The 24584-nt window shown below is 52.3% G+C and overlaps 1 protein-coding gene across 12 annotated transcripts in view; it reads right to left on the bottom strand.

Annotated features, from left to right (window-relative positions):
- Positions 1-24584, bottom strand: part of LOC128336001 (cytospin-B-like) — a 114671-nt gene that overhangs the window by 15874 nt on the left and 74213 nt on the right. For 9 of the 12 annotated variants that reach the window (XR_008311805.1, XM_053275028.1, XM_053275030.1 and 6 more), the window contains 5 exons: positions 16287-16435; positions 14977-15080; positions 11640-11721; positions 5986-6139; positions 4450-4552 (listed from right to left, as the gene is read on the bottom strand). Coding sequence is in view for 9 of the 12 variants with exons in the window: in XM_053275028.1 (XP_053131003.1) it covers positions 4450-4552; positions 5986-6139; positions 11640-11721; positions 14977-15080; positions 16287-16435 (592 nt within the window). In the remaining 3 variants the exon portion in view is untranslated. Of the gene's footprint in view, positions 1-4449; positions 4553-5985; positions 6140-11639; positions 11722-14976; positions 15081-16286; positions 16436-21179; positions 23189-24584 lie in introns of those variants that run through there. The other 3 variants (XR_008311806.1, XR_008311807.1, XM_053275036.1) reach the window with 1 other exon arrangement.

Genomic DNA, 24584 nt, shown 5'->3' with positions numbered 1-24584 from the left:
AGTTGACACCAACTTGACGGCACTTAATCAATCAAGCAAGCAATTGAGTAAGCCCACGGTTCTTTGGAGCACTGCTGGGAAGCCAGGGCTGCAAGCTACTCTCCGCAAGCAGCTTGTAAGGGTGGAGAATCACCTCCTGCTCCGTCCTCCTCGGGTCACTGCAAAGAACCCTCCTTTGCCGGACAGCTGCTTAAACGAGTCCTGATGATTTAATTCCATGTTTACTTGGGGGATTAAGCTCAATCTTCCAGGCAGTCAAAGGGTCAGCTCTATTAAAAGCCTGACCCAAAGAGGAGAGCTGGTCCTGTGGTGGCAAGAATGACTTGTCCCCTTAGCTAAGCAGGATATGCCCTGGTTGCATATGAATGGGAGACTAGAAGTATGAGCACTGTTAAGATCTTCCCCTTACTCAGGGGATGGAGCCGCTCTGGGAAGAGCAGAAGGTTCCAAGTTCCCTCCCTGGCAACATCTCCAAGAGAGGACTGAGAGAGACTCCTGCCTGCAGCCTGGAAGAAGAAGCTGCCAGACTGTGGAGACAACACTGAGCTAGATGGACCAGTGGTCGGACTCAGTATATGGCAGCTTCCTCTGTTTCACTGTTCCTGCAATGGCATGCTGCCAGGTGAGCCATCCGCAGGCGATCCCTGCCCACGTCTCCAACCTTGCCATTCATTTGTACCCAAGCAGAAAACGTCTCAGCCTATTTCTGACCCACGGGAACTAGCCTGCTCTAAGGCTCGCACCCGGGGCCAGTTGAAATTTGCTTTCTGTGGCAGGGTTGCGATATGCAAACTTCCCAAATGTGGGCAGCCTAATTTTGCATAAATTATATATTATGCAAATTATGCAGCACCTAATTGGCATTGTATTTATTTATTTGACAGATTTGTATACTTCCCTCTCCTTCTCTGCCCTCCCATGTGATTAGATCCAGAGTAAAATCCTGGCAATCCCGGCAGCGCATTTGAAATCCGTGTAAATACGGGTGGTATTTAGCAGCCGGGTGTGTGTGTGTGTGGAGGAGGAGCCAAAATCCGGGGTGTACTCTAAATTCTGGGGGACATGGCAAGGCTGTTCCACGTGAAATCTCCACTTTCCACGTGAAATGTTCTGGTTGACAAGCATCCCAGGAAGGCAGACCCTGGGCAAACCCTGCCTTCCCCCGCTTTTCTTTCACCCCCGCTCCTATGGGTCCAGGACCCTGTAGTGCACAAGGAGCGAAGTCGAAATCCAAGAACTCAAATGCAGAGGCCCCCAAGAAGCAGCAATCAATACGGGGTGGGAGCAGAAGAATGCCTAAGCTGGACAAGAAGAGAGTTGAGAGTCTGGCTGTGATGGAGAAGGCCACACTGTCTGTCTGTCTCTCTCAAGTGTGCATTCGAAAAAGATGTGCCTCTTGATGTCTGTTTTCTTGCAAGCCAAGGCGGCGGCGCTGGCGCTAAGAGGCTTAATCATGAGAGGTTTGGCCCTGTGACAAATGAGTCCTCTCTGCAGCATAAACAGAGCCGGAGCCCTTCAAAAACGCCCCGGCTGCTAATGACGTGATGAAGGGAGACGCTGCGAACGCGGTTAAACGGCCACGGAGCAACGACCCCAGGATGCCACCAGTAAGGCACGAAGGAGTCTCGCCCTTGCCGTGCGCATCGCCTTCTCACAGGCAGCAATTCAGCCCAGGAGCCCGCCAGGGGAAATCCCAGCACCATTCGCAGCCAATTCCTCCCTTCTGCCCAAAAGTTGCTGGGGCCCCCCAGGATCAACAGGAGCTGGATTCTTCAGAAGCACAAGCAGCAGCAGCATCGACTCGCCTTGGGTGTCACAGTGTCACCAGCCTTCAGGGCAGTGTGTGCTAAATGCGCGAGGCTTCAGACGTGCTGAGTGGGAGCCCGGCCTCATGTCAGGGCTGGGAATTGTGTGGAAGTGGAACACTTGGCTAGGGAAGACGCAAGTTCCGGGCTTTCGCTATCCCCTTCCCAAATATCCCCACGCCTCTTTTAATGTGTTTTAGAGAGGAGCTGCATTCAGACATTCAGGGGCCCCTGCGTTCTGATGTCTGCATGCAGGTCCGTGTTTGCGTGTGAATGGCTGTAGCTGCATTCACTCTGCACGTGAACCTGGGTACAGGCCCCCTCCTGAAGTGCAGGATGCAGACTGGAAGTGGGTTGCTGTGCCCGAATCCAACCTAACAGACTGTGCACAGACTGCACAAGGGTGGAACCTGATGTGCAAATAGGGTGACAGTTTTCAAACAAAAATCAACTGTGTGGCTTCGGAAGGACTCCGTCATTTCAAGCCCCATAAATGCACACATCAGAGAGACTGAGCAAAGATGCCTCCCAGGCAGTGTTCCCTTTCTCACAGGGAATCCCAGATGTTGTGGACTACAACTCCCAGAATGCCCAGCTGCAATGGCTTTTGCTTGGGGGTTATGGGAGTTGTAGTCCACAACAGCTGGGAATCCCCGTGAGAGAGGACACTGCTCCCAGAGCTGGGCTGCGGGTCGCTGTGCTCCAATCTAGAAGTGTTCTGGGCTCTCAACTGTAGGTGTACAGTCCGTAATGTGTGCATTCCTGGAGGATCGCTCAAGGGTCACCGGTGACAGGTGAGCAACCTGCTTTTAATCCAGCCAGCGGACCCCAAGGTAGAAAAGGCTGGGGGTGAGAGCCAGAACAAGGGGTCTCCCCAAAGCGCAACAGGTTTCCTGCTCACCACTGGTGGGGAAAAACAAAAAGAAACATTTTCTGCACGCCCTTTCTCTTGCAACAGTGCCAGGCCTGCTCAACAGGCTGACGGGTAGTTTTTGGACGGCAACTCCCATCATCTCCAGCCACGGCGGCCGGTAGCTAGGGGTCATGGGAGTTGTAGGCCAACATCTGCGAGAGGGCCGGAGTGGAGCAGGCCTGGGCTCTGTGCACAACATCTCCAAGCCGGCAGCTTGCCACTGAGTCAGGGAGGTGGAACTGGAGAGTGAAGAGGGGGCTGTTTCCCCCTCGCATGGGTCCAGGGACATCTGTCCCTCTCTTCTTCCCTTACAGCGACACCCTGGCTTAAGAGAGACCCCCCTGCCCTCATGACACAACCATCCTCGGGGTTCCTAGGGATCCCGGCATGACTACTAAACCCGCTTGGATCGGTGGGCTTGCTTTGTGTCCGGGATGGTCAAGCTCCATGGCTCCCTGGGCCTTCCCAGCCACCCCAGGGAATGAACCCGGGACCTCCTGCAGGCCAGTGAGCTCCGCCAGTGCCAGAGTGCCCCCAAGAGGTGGCTCCTTTCTTCTGTTGTGCAGGCGAGTGGAGGATGAAGGCGCCCACTGACTTGCTTGGGCGGAAGACGCTGCTCTCGGGCCCTCCCCCCACCTTCCAGACACACCACCAGCACGCCCTCTGCCAACTCCTCCCTCAAGCGTTTCCCAGGAGCCCTTTTGGCCTGGAGATAATCAGTGTCAGGAAGAGAAACTGCTCAGAAATAAAAGCCCCCCTGAAGCGCACGGGCCAACAATCACAGATGCCCGGCTTTCGGTAGCAGCAGCAGCGGCAAGATGGATGGATTCAACAGCCAAAAGTAAAAAGGAAAATAAACCAAGCGAATTCCACTGAACCAAGGCTTTTGGGGGGGGGAGGTTCCTCCCCCCCCCGCCACATTCTTTTTCTTTTGCAAACAAAGATTTGATTCCAAGCAAGCACAACAACAAAGAGGGTTAGGCGACCCGGCTTGCCTGCTTCAATGGGTGGGCTGCAATCTGAGGCGCGGGGGCAGAGTTTCATAGCTGCTTTTCGGGCCACAGGATGGGGAATGCCTCTGCCTTGCTGGGAGGGAGGAGCAGCCGCTGAAAGGGCTACAGAGAGGCTCGCGCCAGAAGCAGGGAGGACAAGACGACTGCCTGATCACTAATACTGCTCTTGGCAAGTGTGCAGGCACAAAACTGTCTTGTAGGGAAGCACGACAGTTTGCTGTGCAATGCAAGGCAGAGTGCTGACTGGCCGGCACCGGTGCCATCCTGAACCACACTTGCCACCCCAATCCCAGAGCAGTTCTTCGGCTTAGTGGCTGGGTTTGGCTTCTAAAACTCAAAGGCCGATATATTAAATATATCATAGTCAAAATGGTACTTGGGCGAATGGCGCCTGAAATGAATGAATTAAACATTGGGGCAGCCCAGTGGAAATCTGGTAGGGAAATCCGTGTTTCCTACAGAGATAAGGATATGTGGCCCTTAAGGCTAAGCAAAAATGGAGAGAAGACAGACACCTTTCAAGGGCAAGAAACCATGCTGGCCCCTGATGTGATCTCTCTCTCTCTCTCTCTCTTGCATCCAAAGTGTACCAGGAGAGGGAAAGGAGAGGAAGAGCCAGAAGGGGGTAAGCAGAGATCTCTGACCGGGGCAGTGGCATCTTGGGAAGACACGTCTTTGGGAGAAGCCAACAAGAAAAGGAGGCCGCCCAATGCCTTACCGGGTAGCCTTCTGTCTTCTTCTGACACCATTTCAGCAGAGCATTCCTCTTAGAGCCCCCGTATTCTCTGGCCAAGGCTGCCAGTGGGTCCTTCCTCTCCACACTAGAGGCAAGGCAGGGAAAGGAGAACATGAGTGGTTAAGCATCTCCCCCATTATCCAGTCTGGCTCCAAAAACTGAGAGGTCCAGGGGAGGTGTTCAGAGATGGCAACACCGTGAAGGAAGCAGGCTCCTTTCGGTTAAAGCCTCCCAATACTCCTGCAAACCGGGGAAGAGGCCCTTTTTAAAGTGGTGGGCTCCCCTATGCTTGGCAGGGGGAGAACAACTGGCCGTCTTCAGCCCAGCATGCCATTGCCACCAGTGGGTCTCCTTTCCAAACTGGGGGGAACAGAGAACCAGGTTCTCCTTGCTCATCCCCATGGAGAGGAGAGCTGGTCTTGTGGGAGCAAGCATGACTTGCCCCCTTAGCTAAGCAGGGTCTGATTGCATATGAAAGGGAGACTAGAAGTGTGAGCACTGGAAGATCTTCCTTTTAGGGGATGGAGCCGATCTGGGAAGAGCAACTAGGCTCCAAGTTCCCTCCCTGGCAGCATCTCCAAGAGAGGGCTGAGAGAGATTCCTGCCTGCAGCCTCAGAGAAGCCGCTGCCAGTCTGTGTAGACAATACTGAACTAGATAGACCAGTGGTCTGACTCAGTATATGGCAGCTTCCTATGTTCCTATGAAACCTCTGTGGGGATCTTTTTGTGGGAAAGCCGTGTGAACAGCTGCTCACAAAATCATCAATGAGCAGAGGTTGGCCTAGTTAGGAGGCCTTTTGGCTCCCTGGGCCACGGGACACCTTCTCAAAATGACGGCTCCCTCCTCTTTAGCATGGGGATCAGCCCCAGCATGGCCTCCCCTCTCAGGAGCTCTTGCTGGTGGGTCTCGTGTGCACTCATCGTGTGTGCTTAGATTACATTTATTACCCTGACATTGGATTGTAAGGTCATTGGAGACAGAGACCTGCCTTACTTTCTGCTAATGCCGTAGAGTGGTGCCTCTTTGCTGGTTGTGGCCAGTGCATGAAATTTTCGTTTCTGCTTAAACTTGTGAGATCAGGGACTGATACAGACCGAGGGCCAGCTCAGAGAGGCAACTGTAGGGCAGGGTTTAATGGGTTGGATGGAGATGCCTTGTCATCAGGACTGGAAGGTGTTGGCAACCCAGTGCTAAAGGGAGGAGAGCTGGCCTTGTGGTGGCAAGCATGAACTATCCCCTTTGGTAAGCAAGCTCTGCCCTGCTTTGCGTTTGAATGGAAGACTACATGTGAGCACTGGAAGAGATGCCCTTGAGGGGATGAAGCCACTCTGGGAAGAGCAGAAGGTTTCAAGTTCTCTCCCTGGCAGCATCTCCAAGAGAGGGCTGAGAGAGATTCCTGCCTGCAACCTGGGAGAAGCCACTGCCAGCTTGGGTAGACAACCCTGAGCTAGATGGACCAAGATTCTGACTCAGTATATGGCAGCTTCCTAGGTTCCAAAAGGTCAAGCTCCCATACCTGAGTTTGCTGGGGGAGTTCAGGCTGCTGGGTGTAGAGGTCAGCATCCTGCCAACAAAGGTCATGGAGGGGGGCTTGCTCAGAGATTCCAGGGAGGGGCTCTTGCGGAGGAAATGGTCTGGCTTCAAGTCCTCGGCCCTCCCTTTCAGCAGATCTGCAGGGGAAAGAAGAATGGCTCAGCCCGGCACTCTCAAAGTGGGTGCTGTGAGAAATAAGTGCATCTAAAAACATGATAAAGAAAAGACTCCGGTGTGTGTGTATTCCTGGGGAGGGCACCTCTCCAAGAGGCTGCACTCCTGCATGCTCTGGCTGCAAGCCCTTTCAAACAACCTCTGCCTGGGGGCAGGTCTTTGGGCCATGCCTCCACAGTGATTGCCAAGGGAACATTCCATCACTCTTTATTCCGAGACAAGCGGAATTGCCGACTCTCAGAGGCGGCGGCTACCCACTGAGTCTCAGCATGAGTCACTGCTCGGGCATGGCATCCTTCCCATCAGCCTTTGCTGGGGTGGGATGGATAATTCTGCTGCATTGGATGTGATCAGACTGTCAAATCACACCAATTACAAGACAGACAGCAGAATTCCCGGGCAGGAAAAGGAGCAATTCCAGAGACCGGTACAGAAAAGGAGCGGATGTCTTCTGACAGCGGGCCGCTTATGCTTACATAATCTAAAAGCAAAAACATACTTGTGATCTAAAACAGGGTTTCTAAATTTGGGCCCCCAGATGTTGTTGGACTACAACTCCCAGAATCCCCAGCCACAAAGGCCATGTCTGGGGATTCTGGGAGTTGTAGTCCAACAACATTGGGGCTGGGGGCTGGGGACAAGGTTAAGAAACCCTGATCTAGAAGCAGAAACATACCTCAAGCATGCATCAAGAGAGGTTTGCAGCACGGTGTCATGTCATTATAGGAGAGGAGAGCTGGTCTTGGGGTAGCAAGCATGACTTGTCCCCATAGCTAAGCAGGTTCCACCCTGGTTGCATATGAAAGGGAGACTACATGTGTGAGTGCTGTCAGCGATTCCCCTCAGGGGATGGAGCCACTCTGGGGAGAGCAAGAAGGTCCCAAGTTCCCTCCCTGGCAGCATCTCCAAGACAGGGCTGAGAGAGACTCCTGCCTGCAACCTTGGGGAAGCCACTGCCAGTCTGGGTAGACAATACTGAGTGAGATGGACCAAGTGCCATCTCAGTTTATGGCATAGGTTCCATTAGCTCAGGCAGGTGCTTAAAAAGCAAAGACACAGGACGTCAAAGCTTGTGACTCAGAGAAATTTATGACAGGCAGAGAGAGAGAGAGAGAGAGAGAGAGAGAGAGAGAGATGCTGGTGCCTCCATTTTGGCTCTGTGCATACAAGGTGTCCTTCCCACTAATCTGTTCTCAAGCACCAGCATCTTCCAATCAGTTAAAAAAACCACAGAGGCGTCTCAAAGGATGGCACTGAGCTGCGTCGATCACACAAAATAAGGCTGGTTGCCAGGAGGAGAAGATGGGCATCCCAGAAACAATGGTAGACAAGAAGTTACGAACTATTGCCACAAACCAAGGGGTTTCAGTGCCTTGTGCCACAACGGCCAAGGGCTATAGCCCAACAACATCTGGGGACCCACGGTGTATGCATTTTTGCATTTCCATCCCACTCTTTCTCCAAGGAGCCCAGAGGGGTGCACACTGATATACTGATCCTCACAACAACCCTGTGAGGTAGGTTAGGCTGAGAGAGAAGGGACTGGCCCAGAGTCACCCAGTGAGTCTCGTGGCTGAACGGAGATTTGAACTCGGGTCTCCCTGAGCCTAGCCCAGCACTCTAACCACTACACCACGCTGGCTCTCAAGGTTGAGAACCCCAACCATATGGGAGAGGAGAGCTGGTCTTGTGGTAGCAAGCATGACTTGTCCCCTTAGCTAAGCAGGGTCCACCCTGGTTGCCTTTGAATGGGAGACTAGAAGTATGAGCCCTGGAAGAGATTCCCCTCTTGGGGGATAATGGGGCCACTCTGGGAAGAGCATCTAGGTTCCCAGTTCCCTCCCTGGCAGCATCTCCAGGATAGGGCTGAGAGAGACTCCTGCCTGCAACTCTGCAGAAGCCGCTGCCAGTCTGTGTAGACAATACTGAGCTAGATAGACCGATGGTCTGACTCAGTATATGGCAGTTCCCTATGTTTCCTATGTGGCTGAATCCTGTTAAGAGTAAAGATGAAGCGGGGTCTTTACAATCACCTTGTGAGTTGCTAGGGTCTGTATGGTGAAGGAACAGAAGCCCCCTCTCAAAACCCCATTTCCCACACCCCACCCAGAAGACCAGGGTCAGTAGGACCGGATGCCCTAAAAATGAGCAAAGTGATCAAACTGGCAGGAAGCACCACCAATCCTGCCCTCTCTGGCTGTTCTGGTAAACAGGAACTCTCTAGAGAGATCTCTGGCTGGGATCAACTCAGGTTATCCATTTGAAGGCTCTGGTGGCCTCCTTCACACTCCGAAGGGTTCGCTGGATCAATTATGGTAATGGTTCTGGTAGGCTGCTGGGCTGTGCCAGGAAGCACCTCCCTTTTCATGCTCAAGCGGCAGATCTGAACATCTGCTCTTCCCGTTCCATCTTTGGTCAAAGAATGATGCACACTCCAAAGCAGGTTCGAGCTTCTCATCTTTGATTCTGGCATTTCTGTCAAAGACCTGGCAGGCTAAAGTGTACTGGACACCGTCCTGAGAACGGGGATTGCACACAATCCCCCTGGAATTATTATTTCAAAGTAGTGACAACTATTATGGGATGATTGAGGGAGGAGCTATTGCTCACCCTGCTCACTGAGCAGAGGCACCTTGGAATGGATGATCATCTTGCATTTAACAGGTGGAGGACAACTGGCCCTATCCAGCCTCAGCACAGCACCCTTCCAGCAGCTATTGCTGGTGTCTATCGTGGGTTTTTTAAGAATGTGAGCCCTTTGGGGACAGGGAGCCATCTTATTTATTTATTATTTTACTGTGTAAACCGCACTGAGCCATTTTTGGAAGGGCGGTATAGAAATCGAATTATTAATAATAATAAAACGCTTTGAACACTTGGGTTGAAAAGAGGCATATGTATTCAGAGCAGTAGCAGAGATCCGATTACTACCATGGAAACTTATATACCGCTTTCCCACCAAGTGCTCAAAGCACTTAACACAGAAAAGAGTACAATAAAATGAAATAACATGAATAGGGTTCCCTGTCCCCAAAGGGCACACAGTTTAAAACGAATACCTAGAAAAAGGCACACCGTTTAACAAGTTAGACCTCAGCAACAGCTGCTGGAGGGGTGCTGTGCTGGGGCTGGATAGGGCCAGTTGCTCTCCTTGTGCTAAATATAAGGGAGCCACCACTGTAAAAGGGGCCTCTTTGCCCAGTCAGCAGGGAAACGTCCTTTGAACTGGAAGCGCCTTTGAACTAGAGATGCTGGAAACAGATTCAAGGACCTTCTGCATACAGAGCTGACAGGATACCACCGAGATGGGGTGGCTGTCCCTAGTAGACCCACACGTCCCCAGAGGGGGTCCAGGCATGGCCTCAACGCCACCCTAGCTCCACCCCGGGTGCGTTTCTGCCTGGAGGTCCAACCCTGAACACACAAACACAAACACACAACTGGTTTCCCCACAAGCAGTTCTCCAGAAACAAATACCTGGCTCTTTGGCCTCCACACAGCCCAGCATGTTCCGTAGGATGCTCCTTTGAGAGATGCCTACGTGAACTCAGATCTCCAAGGAAACGGGCATCTGTCAGCTGTCAGGTTTGCAAAGCACCCATGAGCCATTGCTGTGCCCACTTGGAAAAGGGTGGGAGGCAGAAGTGTGGAGGGCGGGCGGTGCGGGAGAAAGTGACCCCTGGTGTTGTAGGGGGGTGGGAGCTGGGTGACTGATGCTTCTGAGCCAGAGTCCTCCGATGAGCACAAGAGCCCTCAGGGAACAAGCACTAGCCAAGACGGAGAGTGTCAGTCCGTGGCATTCGGCTGCCCGGCGCAGTAACAGAAGCGGGTAATCCTGAGGAACTCAAGGGCAGCAATGCCCAAAGGTCAAGGTAGGAGACCCCTTGCTCTGCCCCAGTGTGTCAAGCCAGAAGGTGATCTGCAGGCTCATGGCGTGACTGGTGCCGTGCAAACCGGATGACCCACACAGTAAGGATGATGATAGATAGATAGATAGATAGATAGATAGATAGATAGATAGATAGATAGATAGATAGATAGATAGATAGATAGATGAAGAAGAAGAAATAATTCATTTGGCCTGGACCAGTAGCTTTTTTTTTCTTTTTTAAGAGACTGTGAGCCCTTTGGGGACAGGGAACCCACTTAGGTTTTTCACCTATGAAAATCGCTTTGAGATCTTGTTATTGAAAAGCAATCTGTAAACAACAACCATCCTGGACTGGGGAGTCCACCCACCAGCTCGGAATTCGTGAGAACCTAAGAACAGCCCTGCTGGATCAGGCCCAAGGAAGCCCATCGAGTCCAGCATCCTGTTTCGCACAGTGGCCCCCCAGATGCCCCTGAGAAGCCCACAGGCAAGAGCTGAGGGCAGGCCCCCTCTCCTGCTGCTGCTGCTCCCCTGCAACTGGAATGTGGAGTATTCCTTTGGCCAGTGGAAGAGAGATGAGACTCTTAGCGTGGGAGGTTGCCTTGGAGGCATCTCCTCCCACCCCCTGCTGGGTGCTGGAAATCCAGAGCTAGGATTATCACCCACAGGAGGCTGTCTGACTTCAGCTTGGAGACCTCTAGCAAGAGAGAGACAACCCCCTCCCATAAACCGGGAGATGGAGCCGTGCGTGCAGAAGGGCAGGCTCCTAAGCCTTATTCAGACACCAGGCTGAACACTCGCACAATGAGTGTGCAAGTGTACACTTAGGGATGTTCACGAACCAGTTTGGCGCTCCTTTTGTGGAGCGCCGGTTCGGACGGCTGGTGTTTGAGCTGGTTCGGAGGCAGGGTATGTGTGTGTTGCCTTTAAGGGGCAGGGAGGTGCCACATTTCCCCTGCCAGCGCTCTCCCCAAAATTGCTGCCAAGGGGCTGCAGCGTATCGCTTTGCATCGTACCAGAAGTGGCCAACGCATGCTGCAGCCCTGTCCCAGCGGTTTTGGGGAAAGCGCTGGCAAGGGAGGTAAGGGTGCCCTCCCTGCACCTTAAAGAACACCCCCCCCACACTTCCTGGGTTTGCACAAACCAGTTTGTGCACATCCCTCGCGTGCACAGATCCAGCACTTCATAGGTTACATCAAACACAGGCCCAGCAGTGGGTTTCCCATTAGAGGGGACGGCAGCCAGATTCACTTTTAACATGTCATTCACACAAAATTTTGTCATTCACACAAAAACACGCACAGCTGTTCAGACATCTGTACACTCATACCACCGGCTGCCTGAATAGGGTTCCAGACTTGATGCCAAAGCTGGCCAATCCAGAGATTGCACACTGCCAGCCAATCACAGCAGCCAGTACAGAGCGCTGCCCAACTTACCAGGGGGCTCGAACCGGGACCCTGGCCGCAGGACTGAGGTCGCTTTCCCCCCAGCTCTCTGGGCTCAGCTGAAGCGATCCATGTAGGGACAGATTAGAATGCAGCGGAAACACACACCTTTTGCTACGGTTATTGCCTTTGACTGCCGTTTACCTGCTAGGGGCAACTGCGGCAGGTTGCCATGTTTGGAGAAGGTCTTCCCAGCTGGCTTTGAGTTGCTGAAGATGGAATGTCTCTGCAACCCCAAAGGGGGTGGGGAAGGACAGAGAGAGAGAGAGAGAGAGAGAGAGAGGAGCATCAGTTCTGCAATACCAAGAAAGCAGTAAGAATTGCAAACCAATACACCTTGCCCGATGAAAAAGAGAACACGATGCAAATGTAATGGCAGCTTCCCTTGGGGCAGAAGTCAGATTGCTGGGCAGCAGAATTGCAGCCCCCCACCCCCTTTTATTTGCATGGATTGTGCAGAGTGCAGGACATAGCCCCAATCAACCTGAAACAGATCACAGGTCAAAACTGAGGCATGCCCTGAACTGGAACAAAGGCTCACTCCCGAGTCTGAGGAGTAGAACTAATGCCAGTGTCAATCTCAGAGGAGGAGAGCAGTGAGGTTAGGCATCCAACATGCTCATACAGGAAGCTGCTGTCTACCGAGTCAGACCCTCAGCCTTTCCAGCTCAAGACTGTCTGCACTGACTGGCAGCACCTCTCCAAGGTTTCAAGCTGGGGTCTTTCCCAGCCCGACCTGGAGATGCTGCCAGGGACTGAACCTAGGGCCTTCTGCCTGCAAAGCATAGGCTCTTCGCTGGAACTACAACTCCTCCCAGCATATGATGCTGCCTTACTGAGTCAGACTCTGAGCCCATCTAGCTCAGTAGCTGTCTACTCCTGCTAACTTTACTTTTCAGTTACCCCTGCTAACTTGGCAAGGAGGCACCTTTTACCGTGGTGATTCTCTTTATTTAGCAGGGGGAGAGTAACTGGCCCTATCTACTCCCAGCACAGTACTTCCAGTGACTGTTGCTGGTGTCTAGCTGATGTTTCTTTTTAGATTGTGAGCCCTTTGGGGACAGGGAGCCATCTTATTTATTTGTTATTTCTCTGTGTAAACCGCCTTGTGCCATTTTTGGAAAGGCGATATAGACATTGAATAAATAAAATAAAAATAATAAAAATACTCTGACTGGCAGCTGCTGTGGGCCGTTACTGCAAAAACGCCAGCCCAAACAAGTAGCACTTGGTGTGGCTGGTGGGATGGAGAATCCCCCTGCCTGATCCATGGCTTTGCTGCCCTGTTGGCTTCGCTTTCTAGATCATAGTTTCCAGTCAGCCCATCTCTGCTGGAGCAGCCCAGAAAGCCGTCTCCAAGTTGTTATATAATCTCTGTCGGGGATGGGCAGATGATAGAAAACAAGCTCCGGCTTCCTGAAAGAAGAAAAAGGACTCCACGGGAGAGCAGAGGCTCTGGCCACTGCAAACATGCTCCCTGGTTATCAATTAGTCTCTCTCTCTCTCTCTCAAAAAAAAAATCTGTTTAGAAGCAATCAGATTTTTCTCCTCTTCTGAAAAATATGCTCGCAGGAGAGTAGCCAGGGTTTGGTGACGGTCCTGGCCGTGTTTTCCTCTCATGTGTCAAGAGAAGCAAACCCGCTTGGTGGGAGCTCCTGATCCTTCATAAACGTGCACAGGGTAAGCCAGATATGCAGCATCGATCAGGACATCTGGGGCTCTTGGCATGGCATTTCTCTACAGGTTGCACTGTGGCCCATCCCTTGAGCAAATTGTCCCCCTTTGGGATAGCAACACAGTCTCGAGGTAGCAAGCAGGATTTTTCCCTTTTGCTAAGCAGGGTTCACCATGGTTTGCATTTGCATGGGAAACTACATGTGAGGGCAGCAAGATATTCCCCCTCAAGGGATGGGGCCGTAGATCAGTAGTAGAGCAGGCAGGAGGCCCTAGGTAGGGCAGCATCTCCAGGTAGGGCTGGGAGAGACTCCTGCCTAAAACCTTGGAGAAGCTGCTGCCAGTCAGTGCAGACAATACTGAGCTAGGTGGACCAATGACTCAGTATGTGGCAGCTTCCTAGGTTCCCCTTCTGTGGTCAAGTTTAGAAAATGGCCTCTGGCCATTGTGGTGGGGGATGATGGGAGCTGTAGTCTAACACTGCCTGGGGACCCAAGTCTGAGAGAGCCTCTAGAGTAGCTCGCTTGAAGATGACTGTCCAGGGGCTGCATCAGAAGAAAGCCTGAGAAGCAGAACTATTGTAGAGAAAGTTGCAGAGCACTGGAGATCGAAGGGGAATGCTTGGCGAACCAGATGGGGAGGCTGAAAGGTGACATGGTGACCTGAAGATGAAACTGAAAGCATGTCACTATGAGAGGGGAATTGCCCTCCTCCTTTCAGAACAGTAAGGCTCTGGGGGATACCCAGCCAAGCGAAGCGGCATTAAGTTCAGGATGATAAAAAGGAAGTATCCCACCCTCCCAAAAAAATACACAACACACAATCAACTTGTGGAACTCACTGCTATATGACATGGCGATGGCCACTGGCTTAGATGCCTTTAAAGAAGAGTGAGACAAACCCGTGGAGGAGAGGCCTATCTATAGCTATCAACCACAACAGTTTGGTGGAACCTCACAAGAATGTAGGAAGCCGCCTGAGACTGAGTCAGACCCTTGGTCCATCTAGCTTATCTAGCCTACACTGACTGGCAGCAGCTCTCTAAGGTTTCAGGCAGGAGGCTTTCCCAGCCCTACCTGGAGATGCTTCCAGGAACTGAACCTGGGACTTTCTGCATGCAGAGAGAACATTCTATCACTGACCTATGGTCCCATCTCCTACGTGGAATATTTATTTATTTATTATTTATTTATTTAACACCTTTGTATACTGCCCCAAACAAAGTCTCTGGGTGGTTTACAACAACAAAAATCTTACAGCAGACAGCACTCACAGCTCACCCATCCAAATGCAAACCAGGGCAGACCCTGCTCAGCAAAGGGGACCATTCACACTCGCTACCGCAAGACCGGCTCGCTTACTCTCTTTCTCTCTCCCTCCATGCACAGAGACAAGAGTCCTGGCCCAGAGGGTCACATCCAGCAGGGCCCTTCCCAGGGAGCCTTGCAGACCCCTGCGCCCACACCCTGACGCTCCGGCCGCCTCTCCTCCTCCCTCGTGAGACGCAGCCCCTTTCATGTTTATTAGAATTCTTGGGGGAAGCAAGATCAAAACCAGATTTCCTTTCCCCCCCCACCCAAACTGGCCCGACAGTCTCCACGGGATTCCAGCGGGGTCAGCTGGGCCGCATGGTGGCCTCCGGGGGGCCGGCTTTGATCCCTTGCCAAGGGATGTCTCTCAGCAGAACACAAACAAGCCCGCTTCCCCTTCCCAGTGGGGACGTTCTTAGCCCCAGAAGCCCCACTGCTGGACCAGCCCCCGCCCAGCTTCTGCACAGGAAGGAGCGGGGCGGCCCCTCCCTCGGTACCTGGATGGGAGAGACAGCGGCTGCTGGGGCCGTCCGCGTGGGGATGCTGCTCAGAGGATTCCGGGAGACTTTGTGGACTGGCACGTTCTGCCCGGCGGGGTCGCCTGCAAGGAAAGAAGGGAAGCAGAGTGGGCGGCCAGCCCGCTGGAAAAGAGACCCCACAGCTTGTAGGCAGCGGTGGCAGCACCCCCCACAGTTTCAGGCCAAGGGGGCAGCAGTCCCAGAAGCTTGCAGTATTTTTGAATTTGTGCAAGGTAACCTGGATCTCTGTCTCACGGAGGTTAAGGAGTGTGAGGGACACAGGAAGCTGCCACATACCGAGTCAGACCCTTGGGCCACCTAGCTCAGTATTGCCAACACAGACTGGCAGCGGCTTCTCCACAGTTGCAGGCAGGAGTCTCTCTCAGCCCTCTAAGAACTCTAAGCTCTTCCCAGAGTGGCTCCATCCCCAAGGGGAATATCTTACAGAGCTGACATGCAGTCTCCCAATTAAAAGGCAAACCAGGGCAGACCCTGCTTAGCAAAGAGGACAACTCATGCTTGCCACAAGACCAGCTCTCCTCCCATCGTTGAATCGTGGCCTCAGCATACACACACCCCTCCGCTGGTGCTATGCAGCTAATACTGGTCTTCTTTACAGGGATGCCGTTGCACTGAGATGCCATATGCAAAAGGCAGTGAACACTAAACACACTATATAGAATTATTACTGGAGTTGTGGTACATATGAAGGGTGGTTATTAAGATCATTTTGAGGGGATTTTGACGGGCTTGACATAGGAAGCTGCCACATACTGAGTCAGACCCTTCGTCCATCTCGCTCAGGATTGCCTACACAGACTGGCAGCAGCTTCTCCAAGGTTGCAGGCAGGAATCTCTCTCGGCCCAGATGCTGCCAAGGAGGAACCTGCAGATGCTCTTCCCAGAGCGGCCCCATTATCCCCTAAGGGGGATAATTTCCAGTGCTCACACTTCTAGTCTCCCTTTCATATGCAGCCAGAGTGGACCCTGCTTAGCTAAGGGACAAGTCATGCTTGCAACCACAAGACCAGCTATCTTCCTACAGAGCCCTTAGGGCTCAGGCACTGACTCCCTGGCTTATCAAGTACTGCAGACAGTTCCACAGGCTACAGCCGTACGATATCCCAGAATCCTCCTGACCTGAAGAGTCCGGGGACACCAGAGGGCCAATCCAGGGCTACTGTCTGTTGTCTAAACTGGGCCACCTGCCCCTGAAGCATGGCACCAGGCTTTGCCTTGCCGTTCCAGGCCTCTCTGACCCCTTCCCTGACTGCTGGCAATGTGGGTACCTGGGCATCCTGTGTCAAACGACTTGATGAGGGATCTGACAGTGGCCAGGGACTCCGGGGGAGTTGGTGATGCGCAGCTGATGACGGGGACTCCTTGCCAGTGCTTGCTGGGATCTGCCTCCGCTGAGTCCCCTGCTTCCGCTGTGGGCCTGAAGTGGGGGAGAAAGCAGAAGAGTCGGATAAAGCAGAAGAGCGTTTGTATGTGTGTGTGGGGGGGGGGGACACAAGTTGCTACCAGCCTCAGCCTTCCCATCTGCAAAATGGGAACAATGATCCCAACACAGTTTATGGAGCTCTTTCAAAGATTACCGAGATAAAAGTTAAACAAAGAGACTGGAACAGCAGGAAAGCCTGACTCGGATGCTCTGGTGATTGTTGTTTAGGCGTATTATTGTTATATGCCTATTTGCCCTAATAGCTCTGAATTTAAGATGACCTAAAAACAAACAAAACAAAACAAAAACACCAGGTTAAGTATGCCTGTATTTCCCCAAAAGGATTTGGACTCGGAGTTTAAGACAACCCTCCCCACAATTTCTAGGCTCAAATTACTTGGGAGAAATCCCAGTCTTGGATTCAGATAAATTGAGTCAATTGGGGTGTTGGACTACGGATCCATCATCTCCAGCTGAAATTTATTGCAGCTTTTAGGTTTGTATTCTTATTTATTTTAAGAATTTTTCTTTTATTTAAAAGAAAATAAAAGGTTTTTTTTCTTTTTTAAAAGACTTTTAACCACTCTGGGTCATTTGCCAATTTGTAGAGAAATAAATACTATCACTATCTTAAACTGCCATTTCTTGTATTCCTCACACCTTGACAAACCCCGTCACCCAGTTTGACTTATAAGGGCCTAAAAAACAAAATCATATCAGTGAGAAAAGAGTTGTTAACTTAGGAGCAGAGACAGCAGCAATAAAGGAGGGAAGCTGAAATGGCTGCTGATAGAGATCACGTGACAGAGCATATCTTAATGGGGGTGGGAGAAACAGAGCAAACGTTACAAAGCTTTTTAAACTATTCCAGTTGTGAACTGCCCAGAGATGCAAGTTTTGGGCGGCACAGAAATATTTAAAATAAATAAAATAAAATAAAATAAAATTGCTGGGAAATTTGGTACTTGAGAATCTGTTTTAGCCAACTGCAGCGTCTCTTGCATGTTTACTCGGAGCGCATGCTGTGGCTGGAAGAGGGGACGTTTCCCCTCCTACCCTGATGACTGGGCCAACGCCAACAACACCGCACACCCAGGCATCCGGCGTGTCCCCCCCAGTGGGCCCAAGAGACCACCTTTCTGCCACTTCTTAATGGCTCTCCCCTGCAAGGCTGTCCTTACCATTTCTCACTCATTTCCTACCATTGCTTCAAGGGGGGTTGGCTTCAAAACCATGATGAGCGTGTGTGTGTGTCCAGTTTAGGGATTTTTATCCCACCCTTTCTCATAAACAGGAGCCCAGGATGGCTATTTAACATTTAACAAAACCATTTAAAAGGGGGGGAAACAAACAGGGGTAAAAAAGCAGTGCTAAAATACACTCGACTGTGGTTCATAAGAACAGCCCTGCTGGATCAGACCCAAGCAGAATTCCCTCTAAAGGTGTGAGCATGTGCGCGCGCGCGCTCCCCCATGTTTTTGGATGTCCACTCAGTTAATTGTAGATCCTGCTCAGCAGTGTTCCCTCTAAGGCGTGCGCGCATGTGCGCGCTCACAAGTTTTTGGATGCCCACTCAGTCGAACCAGGAAGGCCGCACTCTGAAGGCAAAAAGAGAAGAGAAAAGACACCTGCACATAATTCCGTCAACGGAACCAGTTCTATCGCTTGGATGTCTAATAAGTGTTGGATGCTTTGCTCCATCAACAGTCTCTTGGACCTCACCTTGGAGACAGGTGTTAAGAAAAGAAAATCGGGAGGAGTTGCCACAAGGTCTATAACATAGCCGTGCTTTACTGTTCTCAACACCCCCTCATTCTGCACATGAATGGAAAAAATCAGGGAGGCCCGACCAGTCCAGCCTTCTGTTTCCCACAGTGGCCCACCAGATGCCTCTGGGGAACCCACAGGCCAGAGCGGAGGGCCTGCCCTCTCTCCTGCTGCTGTTGCTCCCCTGCAACTGGTACTCAGAGGAACCTCTTGCCTCTGAGGCTGGAGGTGGGCAACCAGATGTCTTTGGGCTAATCATCACGGCCTTCAGCACCTGTGACAGGGGGAGGGGGGTTAGCAGCTGTAGTCCAGCAAGGTGAGGGGTCCAAGTTGGAGACGCCCTCTTGCAGCAGAGGCTTGTGGGACATGGTCCAGGCAGCATCTTTGGTTTGCACAGGAAGCTGTCCCAGCCTTCCTGCTGCACGCCGCTTCCATGAACGATCCGAAGGCAAGGGAGGGGGATTGTTGGACTAGAAGGTCCCTGCCCGTTCTAACCTTCAAAGATCCCATGAGAAAAAGGTGAGTTTAGCATAAATGTCTTCACCACACTGCAAGATACTGTCTTAAACACACCCCTGGGGCGAAAAGGCTTCACTTTGTCTTCATGGGATCACCGAATGTTAGCGGCGGGAGGGACCTTGGACGTCCTCTAGTTGCAGGACAGACTTCAGCACAGTGTCCCCTCTCACAGAGATTCCTGGATGTGGTTGACGACAAGTCCCATAATCCCCAAGCAAAAGCCATTGCAGCTGGGCATGCTGGGAGTTGTAGTCAACATCTGGGGATCCCTGTGAGAGGGAACACTGCGGCAGCACCCCTGATGGATGCCCGTCCAGTCTCTGTTTGGAAACCTCCCATGAAAGAGAGGCCAGTGCAGCATGAGGCGGGTTGTTCCGCTGTCCAACAGCTCCTACTGCCAGAAAACGCCTCCTAATGCCTAGCCTGAATCCGCGGCCTTGCAACTCCAACCCATGGGTTCTGCTCCTGCTGCCAGGAGCAGCAGAGAGCAAGCCTGCTCTTGCTCCTGTGTGAAACAGCCCTCCAGGTATTTGAGGATGGCTAGTTGGGAGTCTGCGTTTCACAACATCAGGGGTGTCCTCACCTGGGCACCTTTGAATGCACATAAAGGTATCATAGGATGTGCTTTGGGGCGGGTGGGGATTATGCCACAATGGTTATGGGGACTCTTAGGAACACAGGAAGCTGCCTCCTACTGAGTCAGACCCTTGGTCCATCTCGCTCAGTATTGCCTATACTGACTGGCAGCGGCTGCTCCGAGGCCTCTCCCAGCCCTACCTGGAGATGCTGCCAGAGACTGAACTCCTCCTGCATGCAAAGCAGATGGCCTGCCTCTGAGCTGTGGCCACATCCCATTGGGCTTTCGCCGCAAGGACCCAAGGGCCTTTCCCCCTGGAACAACGCGCTGAACTTGGTTCCCCGCCTGCGGCCCAGGAGGAGAAACTCCACTCCCTGCTGCTTACACGGATGCAGGGAAGCAGAGCCTCGGATCCCGCTCTCAAGGCACACTTCTCCCCCCTCGGGGCCTTCTCCTCGTCCTCTGCCCCCAGAAAGAGCTGTCCTCCCCCATCTCCCCAAACAGCTGCGTGGCTCTGGCTGGGCTATTAATAGGCACCGAAGTCTTGGGGGGGGGAATGCTTCCCTTCTGGCCAGGGAGCCTGTCTGAGGGGGCCCCGGCATTCCATGGCAGCCCTAAGGGCGACTCATCGGGGGCTCAAGGGTGACGCTGTCCTCCTCACTTCCATGCCAAGGGACAGGCGAGGAGAGAAAGGAGAAGGAGGGCCAGCAGGAAAAGACGCACCATGGAAAGCCTGGAAAAAGCCTCCTCTCCTCTCCTCTGGGCCAGTCTGCTAAGGAAGAAGAATCTGGAGGGGGCCCGCAAGTTTTATTGGGGAGGAGGGAGACTGCCTCCCAATCTCTCAAAGCACCGTCCTGAGCCTTCGCTCCCGCAAGCCCTTCTGGCTTCCTGTTGCTCCATGAGGCACGGACAGGGCTGGCGGGGGGGAGAGCAGCTGGGCTGCATTTCTCCAAAGGCACAAAGGCACTGAACAGAGTCTGGATTCTATGGGGGCGGGGCGGGGGGGGCACTTCCGGCAGGGGTTCTCAGCAGGGCAGGTGTCAGCTGCCGAGGAACGCACTTGACTAAAAGCAAAGGGGGCTTTGTGCCAAGATGGCGGGGGATGCAGCAGCAAGGACAGGGCTTCGTGGTTGGCTTTCCAGAATAATAATTTTTTTAAGAGTCATAAAATGTTCAAGTTGGAAGAGAACTTGGAGGTCGGCTTCTAATCCAGCCCTTCTGCTCAGTGCGGGAAACGGCTACGGCAGGGATGCTCAAATGTAAGTCTCCTGATGTTGCTGGACGACAACTCCCATCATCCTCTGCCACAAGACCAACGGAGATGATGGGAGCTGTAGTCCCACAATATCTGGGGACCCAAGTTTGAGAAGGCCTGTGCTACAGCATCCCTGACAGATGGCCATCCCGGCTCTGTTGGGAAACCTCCAGCGAAGGAGAACACACCATTGCATGAGGCAGGCTGCTCCGCCGGCCTACGTTTAGGAAATTCTTAAGTTTAGGAAATTCCTCCTAACGAGAAAGAGAGAGAGGGAGAGAGAGGAGGAGGAGCCGTGGCTTCAGTCAGGCAAGTCGTGGTATGTCAAACGCTCTTGCAAACATGAGGAACTGGGTGCAAGGCACCCAATTCTCATGGCAACTTCATCAGTTCTTAACACGCTTCCACTCCTCAGCTGAAAGCCTGCAGGCATCCACATGGCAGCCTTCTCCCCACACCGCCAGGATCACTGCCTGCTCCAGTGACCCGACTACACCGAAATCTCCCTCTGAGCAAAAACTGTTGGCATCGGGGGATACACGCCAGGACTCCAAGGCTCTTAATCCAGTTGGTCCAGCAGACACGAGAGAAGTGGAAAGAACAGGCGCCCGACGCTTGAGCACAAGGTACATGTTTATTGGGCACTTCTGTATGCACCTGTGGAACATAGCACGCCCCCAGATTATCCTCAAGATCACAAAGGGCGTAGTACACAGTTGTAACATGGCACAACAGCCAGTCCCAAACCGTCCAGCACTCCTGCAGTCAGGGGTGCCCATTTTATGAGCACACGGTTGTGGGGGAAGCAAAACTCTGCAAGCTGACCACCACCATCGGGCAGCGGGTCCCGGGGAGCTATTTGGGACATACCTGATCCTGGCAAACTTTGCCAGGAGTCCCTCTCCTTGCCCTCCTTGCAGAGAGGAGGCTGCTGCTGGGACCTCTTCCTTCCGCCCCCTTTTTGCAATTTGACAGCAGAACAATTATGCCCCCTTTCAATGCCTTGAGCGCTACACCACAGGAGGAGGGCCGCAGTGCTGGATCTGGCTCCCCCCCCCTTCACAATCCTGCAAGAGGGAGTGTCTGACAAGAGGACCTGTGGCCCACCCCTGCAAAATCTGTTACTCCGGCCCTTCTTGGGTCTCTGGAGTCAGCAATCAGAGGGCTAGGCAGCTGCATTCAGAGACTGGATACATAGGAATAAGAGGAAGCTGCCATATACTGAGTCAGACCCTTGGTCTATCGAACTCAGTATTGCCTACACAGACAAGCAGTGACTTCTCCAAGGTTGCAGGCAGGAATCTCTCTCTGCCCTATCTTGGAGATGCTGCCAGGGAGGGAACTGGGAACCGTCTGCTCTTCTCAGAGCGGCTCCATCCCCTAAGGGGGAAATCTCTTCCAGTGCTCACACTACTAGTCTCCCATTCATATGAAGCCAGGGCTGACCCTGCTTAGCTAAGGGGACAAGTCCTGCTTGCCACCACAAGACCCACTCTCCTCCCAGCTCAGGGGTTGCCATTCCCTGAACCCTGAAAGACTGCCTATTTTCCACGGGTGCAAATTTCCCTGCTCATGTTCCACGGAAACATGCCCAGTGCAAAGTCTTTGGAGAAACGAACGGACACAACAGAGAACGACGGAATGCCCATAACTGAAACGGCACTGCCCATAGGGCTGCCGGGATCCATCAGGGTCTCTGCCCCCTGGCTGTGAAATGGACAGTGTTTCCGGGGAGAAAGCGTCCCCTGAATCTTCTTTTTGCAAGGGATTAAAACCTCTGCTCCGCCAGCAAAACGTTAAAAGGCCAAGGAATGGTTCCGCCAGATAATTCCCAGCTCTCGTGCTACAAAGGTGATCTCGAGATGGAAAGATCCCCCACAGCTTCTGAGCACGTTGGAAGCACCCAAGGGGCCTACAATGCAACAGGTTTGTGGCAAGGATCCTGTCTGTCCGCGTCCGCCAAGGAGACCCCAGAGCGAGCAAATCCTCGGGGCCTTCAGCCCACTCCCAAGTAAGAACAGCAAGTGAAGTTGGTGCCTTGAATCCTTCCCGGATGGAAGTCTCTGCTGGAATCTTGTGCTGCCCCCAAGTGGCAAGTCTCTGCCGATGGGCTCCAATATATCCGGGCAGCTTATCAGCACTGGCTGGCGGGGATAACCTCTCTGTCGGCACCCCTCCGGAATCCAGAAAGTGAGCCCTGCCAGGACAGAGCTGTAGATCAAGTCCAGTGGGTCTGCTTCTCACAGTGGCCGACATGAAGGCTCCGAAAATCCAGGAGGGGAGGAGAGACACATTGGCAGGGTGTCCTCCGAAGAGATCCTCAAGAATGCAGAACGGATCCTCTGCTCTGTGTTCACTTAAACCAGATGAACTTGGGCCAAGGGTTGCAGCCTGTGAAGAGCCCCTCCCCCCCGTTTGGTTTTGATAGATCCACACAGGGTTCCGCAGGAATAAGGTTAGGTCGGGTGGGGGGAGATAACAGACAAGGAGTGGCATTTGCCAAGAACGGTGGGGGGAAAGGAGATGAAGATATTTCTGCTTCATTCTTCCAGGTGTGGGAGCTGCTAAGGAGGTCCAGAGCCGGCTGAAAGTCCACCCGGGGCTGGGTTAGTTGGCTGGGATCAGGGATCTGCGGAACAGAGACAGAGAGGAGTGTGAGGATGCCAAAGCCAGCAACCAGGCAAAAGGGACACCATCTTGTGTTTACTTTACCTTGCCCAGGAAGGCAATTTAGAACACCTCTTCCTAAATTAAGGGCTCCAGTCACTCAACTAGGAAGCTCAGAGGCCAAAAGAAGCACTGGGCCTTGTGGTGGCTACGGTGGATTGTCCCCTTTGCTAAGTAGGATCTGCTCTGGCTTGCATTTGGATAGGAAACTACATGTGGGAGCCCTATCCGGCATTCACCTTAGGGGAGGGGGCCGCAGCTCAGGGAAATGCATCTGCCTGCTTGCATGCAGAAGGTCCCAGATTCAATCCCTAGCAGGATCTCCAGGGAGGCCTGGGAGAGTCCTCAGCCTGCAACCTTGGAGAAGCCGCTGCCAGTCTGGGTAGACAATACTGAGCTAGATGGACCAAGGGTCAGACTCAGTATATGGCAGCTTCCCGTGTTCCAAGCAAGCTACTATCCACGGGTGAGCTAGGAATCTTATAGGAACAGGTGGGCTACTAACTCTTTTTGTTGGCTTTTGACTTTTGTGGACTGACTTGTGAAGCTGCTCGGAGGGTATTTTCTCCCAGGAAAATAACAGCCATCACCTGGCAGATTGTTGTTAGCGTGACCTTACAGAGTGGTTGCAAGGATGACTTAAACTGTGTCTATAAAACTTTGACAGGACAGGGGTGGCCAACTCAAGGTTCTCTACCTGTCCGTGGACTACAACTTCCATCACCCCCCCGGTGGCCGGGGATAGTGGGAGTTGTAGTAGGACAGCAGGTGGAGACCCTCAGGTTGGCCACCCCTGCCAACTGAGCAAAGAGGCACCTTTTTGAAGAGGTGATTCTCTTATTTAGCAGGGGGAGAGCAACTGGCTCTATCCAACCCCAGCACAGCATCCCTTCAGTGACTGTTGCTGGTGTCTGATGTTGCTTTTGATTGTGAGCCCTTTGCGGACAGAGACACATTTTTTTTATTTATATACTTTGGAATGTGCTCCCTGCTGAAATAAGAGCTTCCCCATCTCTGACAATTAAAAAAAAATCTTTAAAGACACATTTGTTCACCCAGGCTTTTAATTAAATACAGTTTGAATAGTTTTAACGTCATTTTAAAATATGGTTTTAAGGTTTTAAATTCTTATAATGTTTTAACTTTTTGTCATCATTTATTTTATCCAATGTTTTACGTTGTCATTTATTTGTTTTAACTAATGTTTTAACTTTTTGCTTTTGTTGTAGTCCACCTAGAGACGTTAAATAAGCAAACAAATAAACAAATAAATAAATAAAATAGATCTATGCAAACTGATTTGGGAACTTTTGTTGAAAAGTGGGATCTACATAGCCATCGTATTCGTGGTCTAAGGC

Source organism: Hemicordylus capensis, chromosome 12, assembly GCF_027244095.1.
Source record: "Hemicordylus capensis ecotype Gifberg chromosome 12, rHemCap1.1.pri, whole genome shotgun sequence".
Classification (NCBI taxonomy): domain Eukaryota; kingdom Metazoa; phylum Chordata; class Lepidosauria; order Squamata; family Cordylidae; genus Hemicordylus; species Hemicordylus capensis.
Note: the sequence above shows the minus strand (reverse complement) of the source record. Positions and strands in the feature narration are given on the sequence as shown.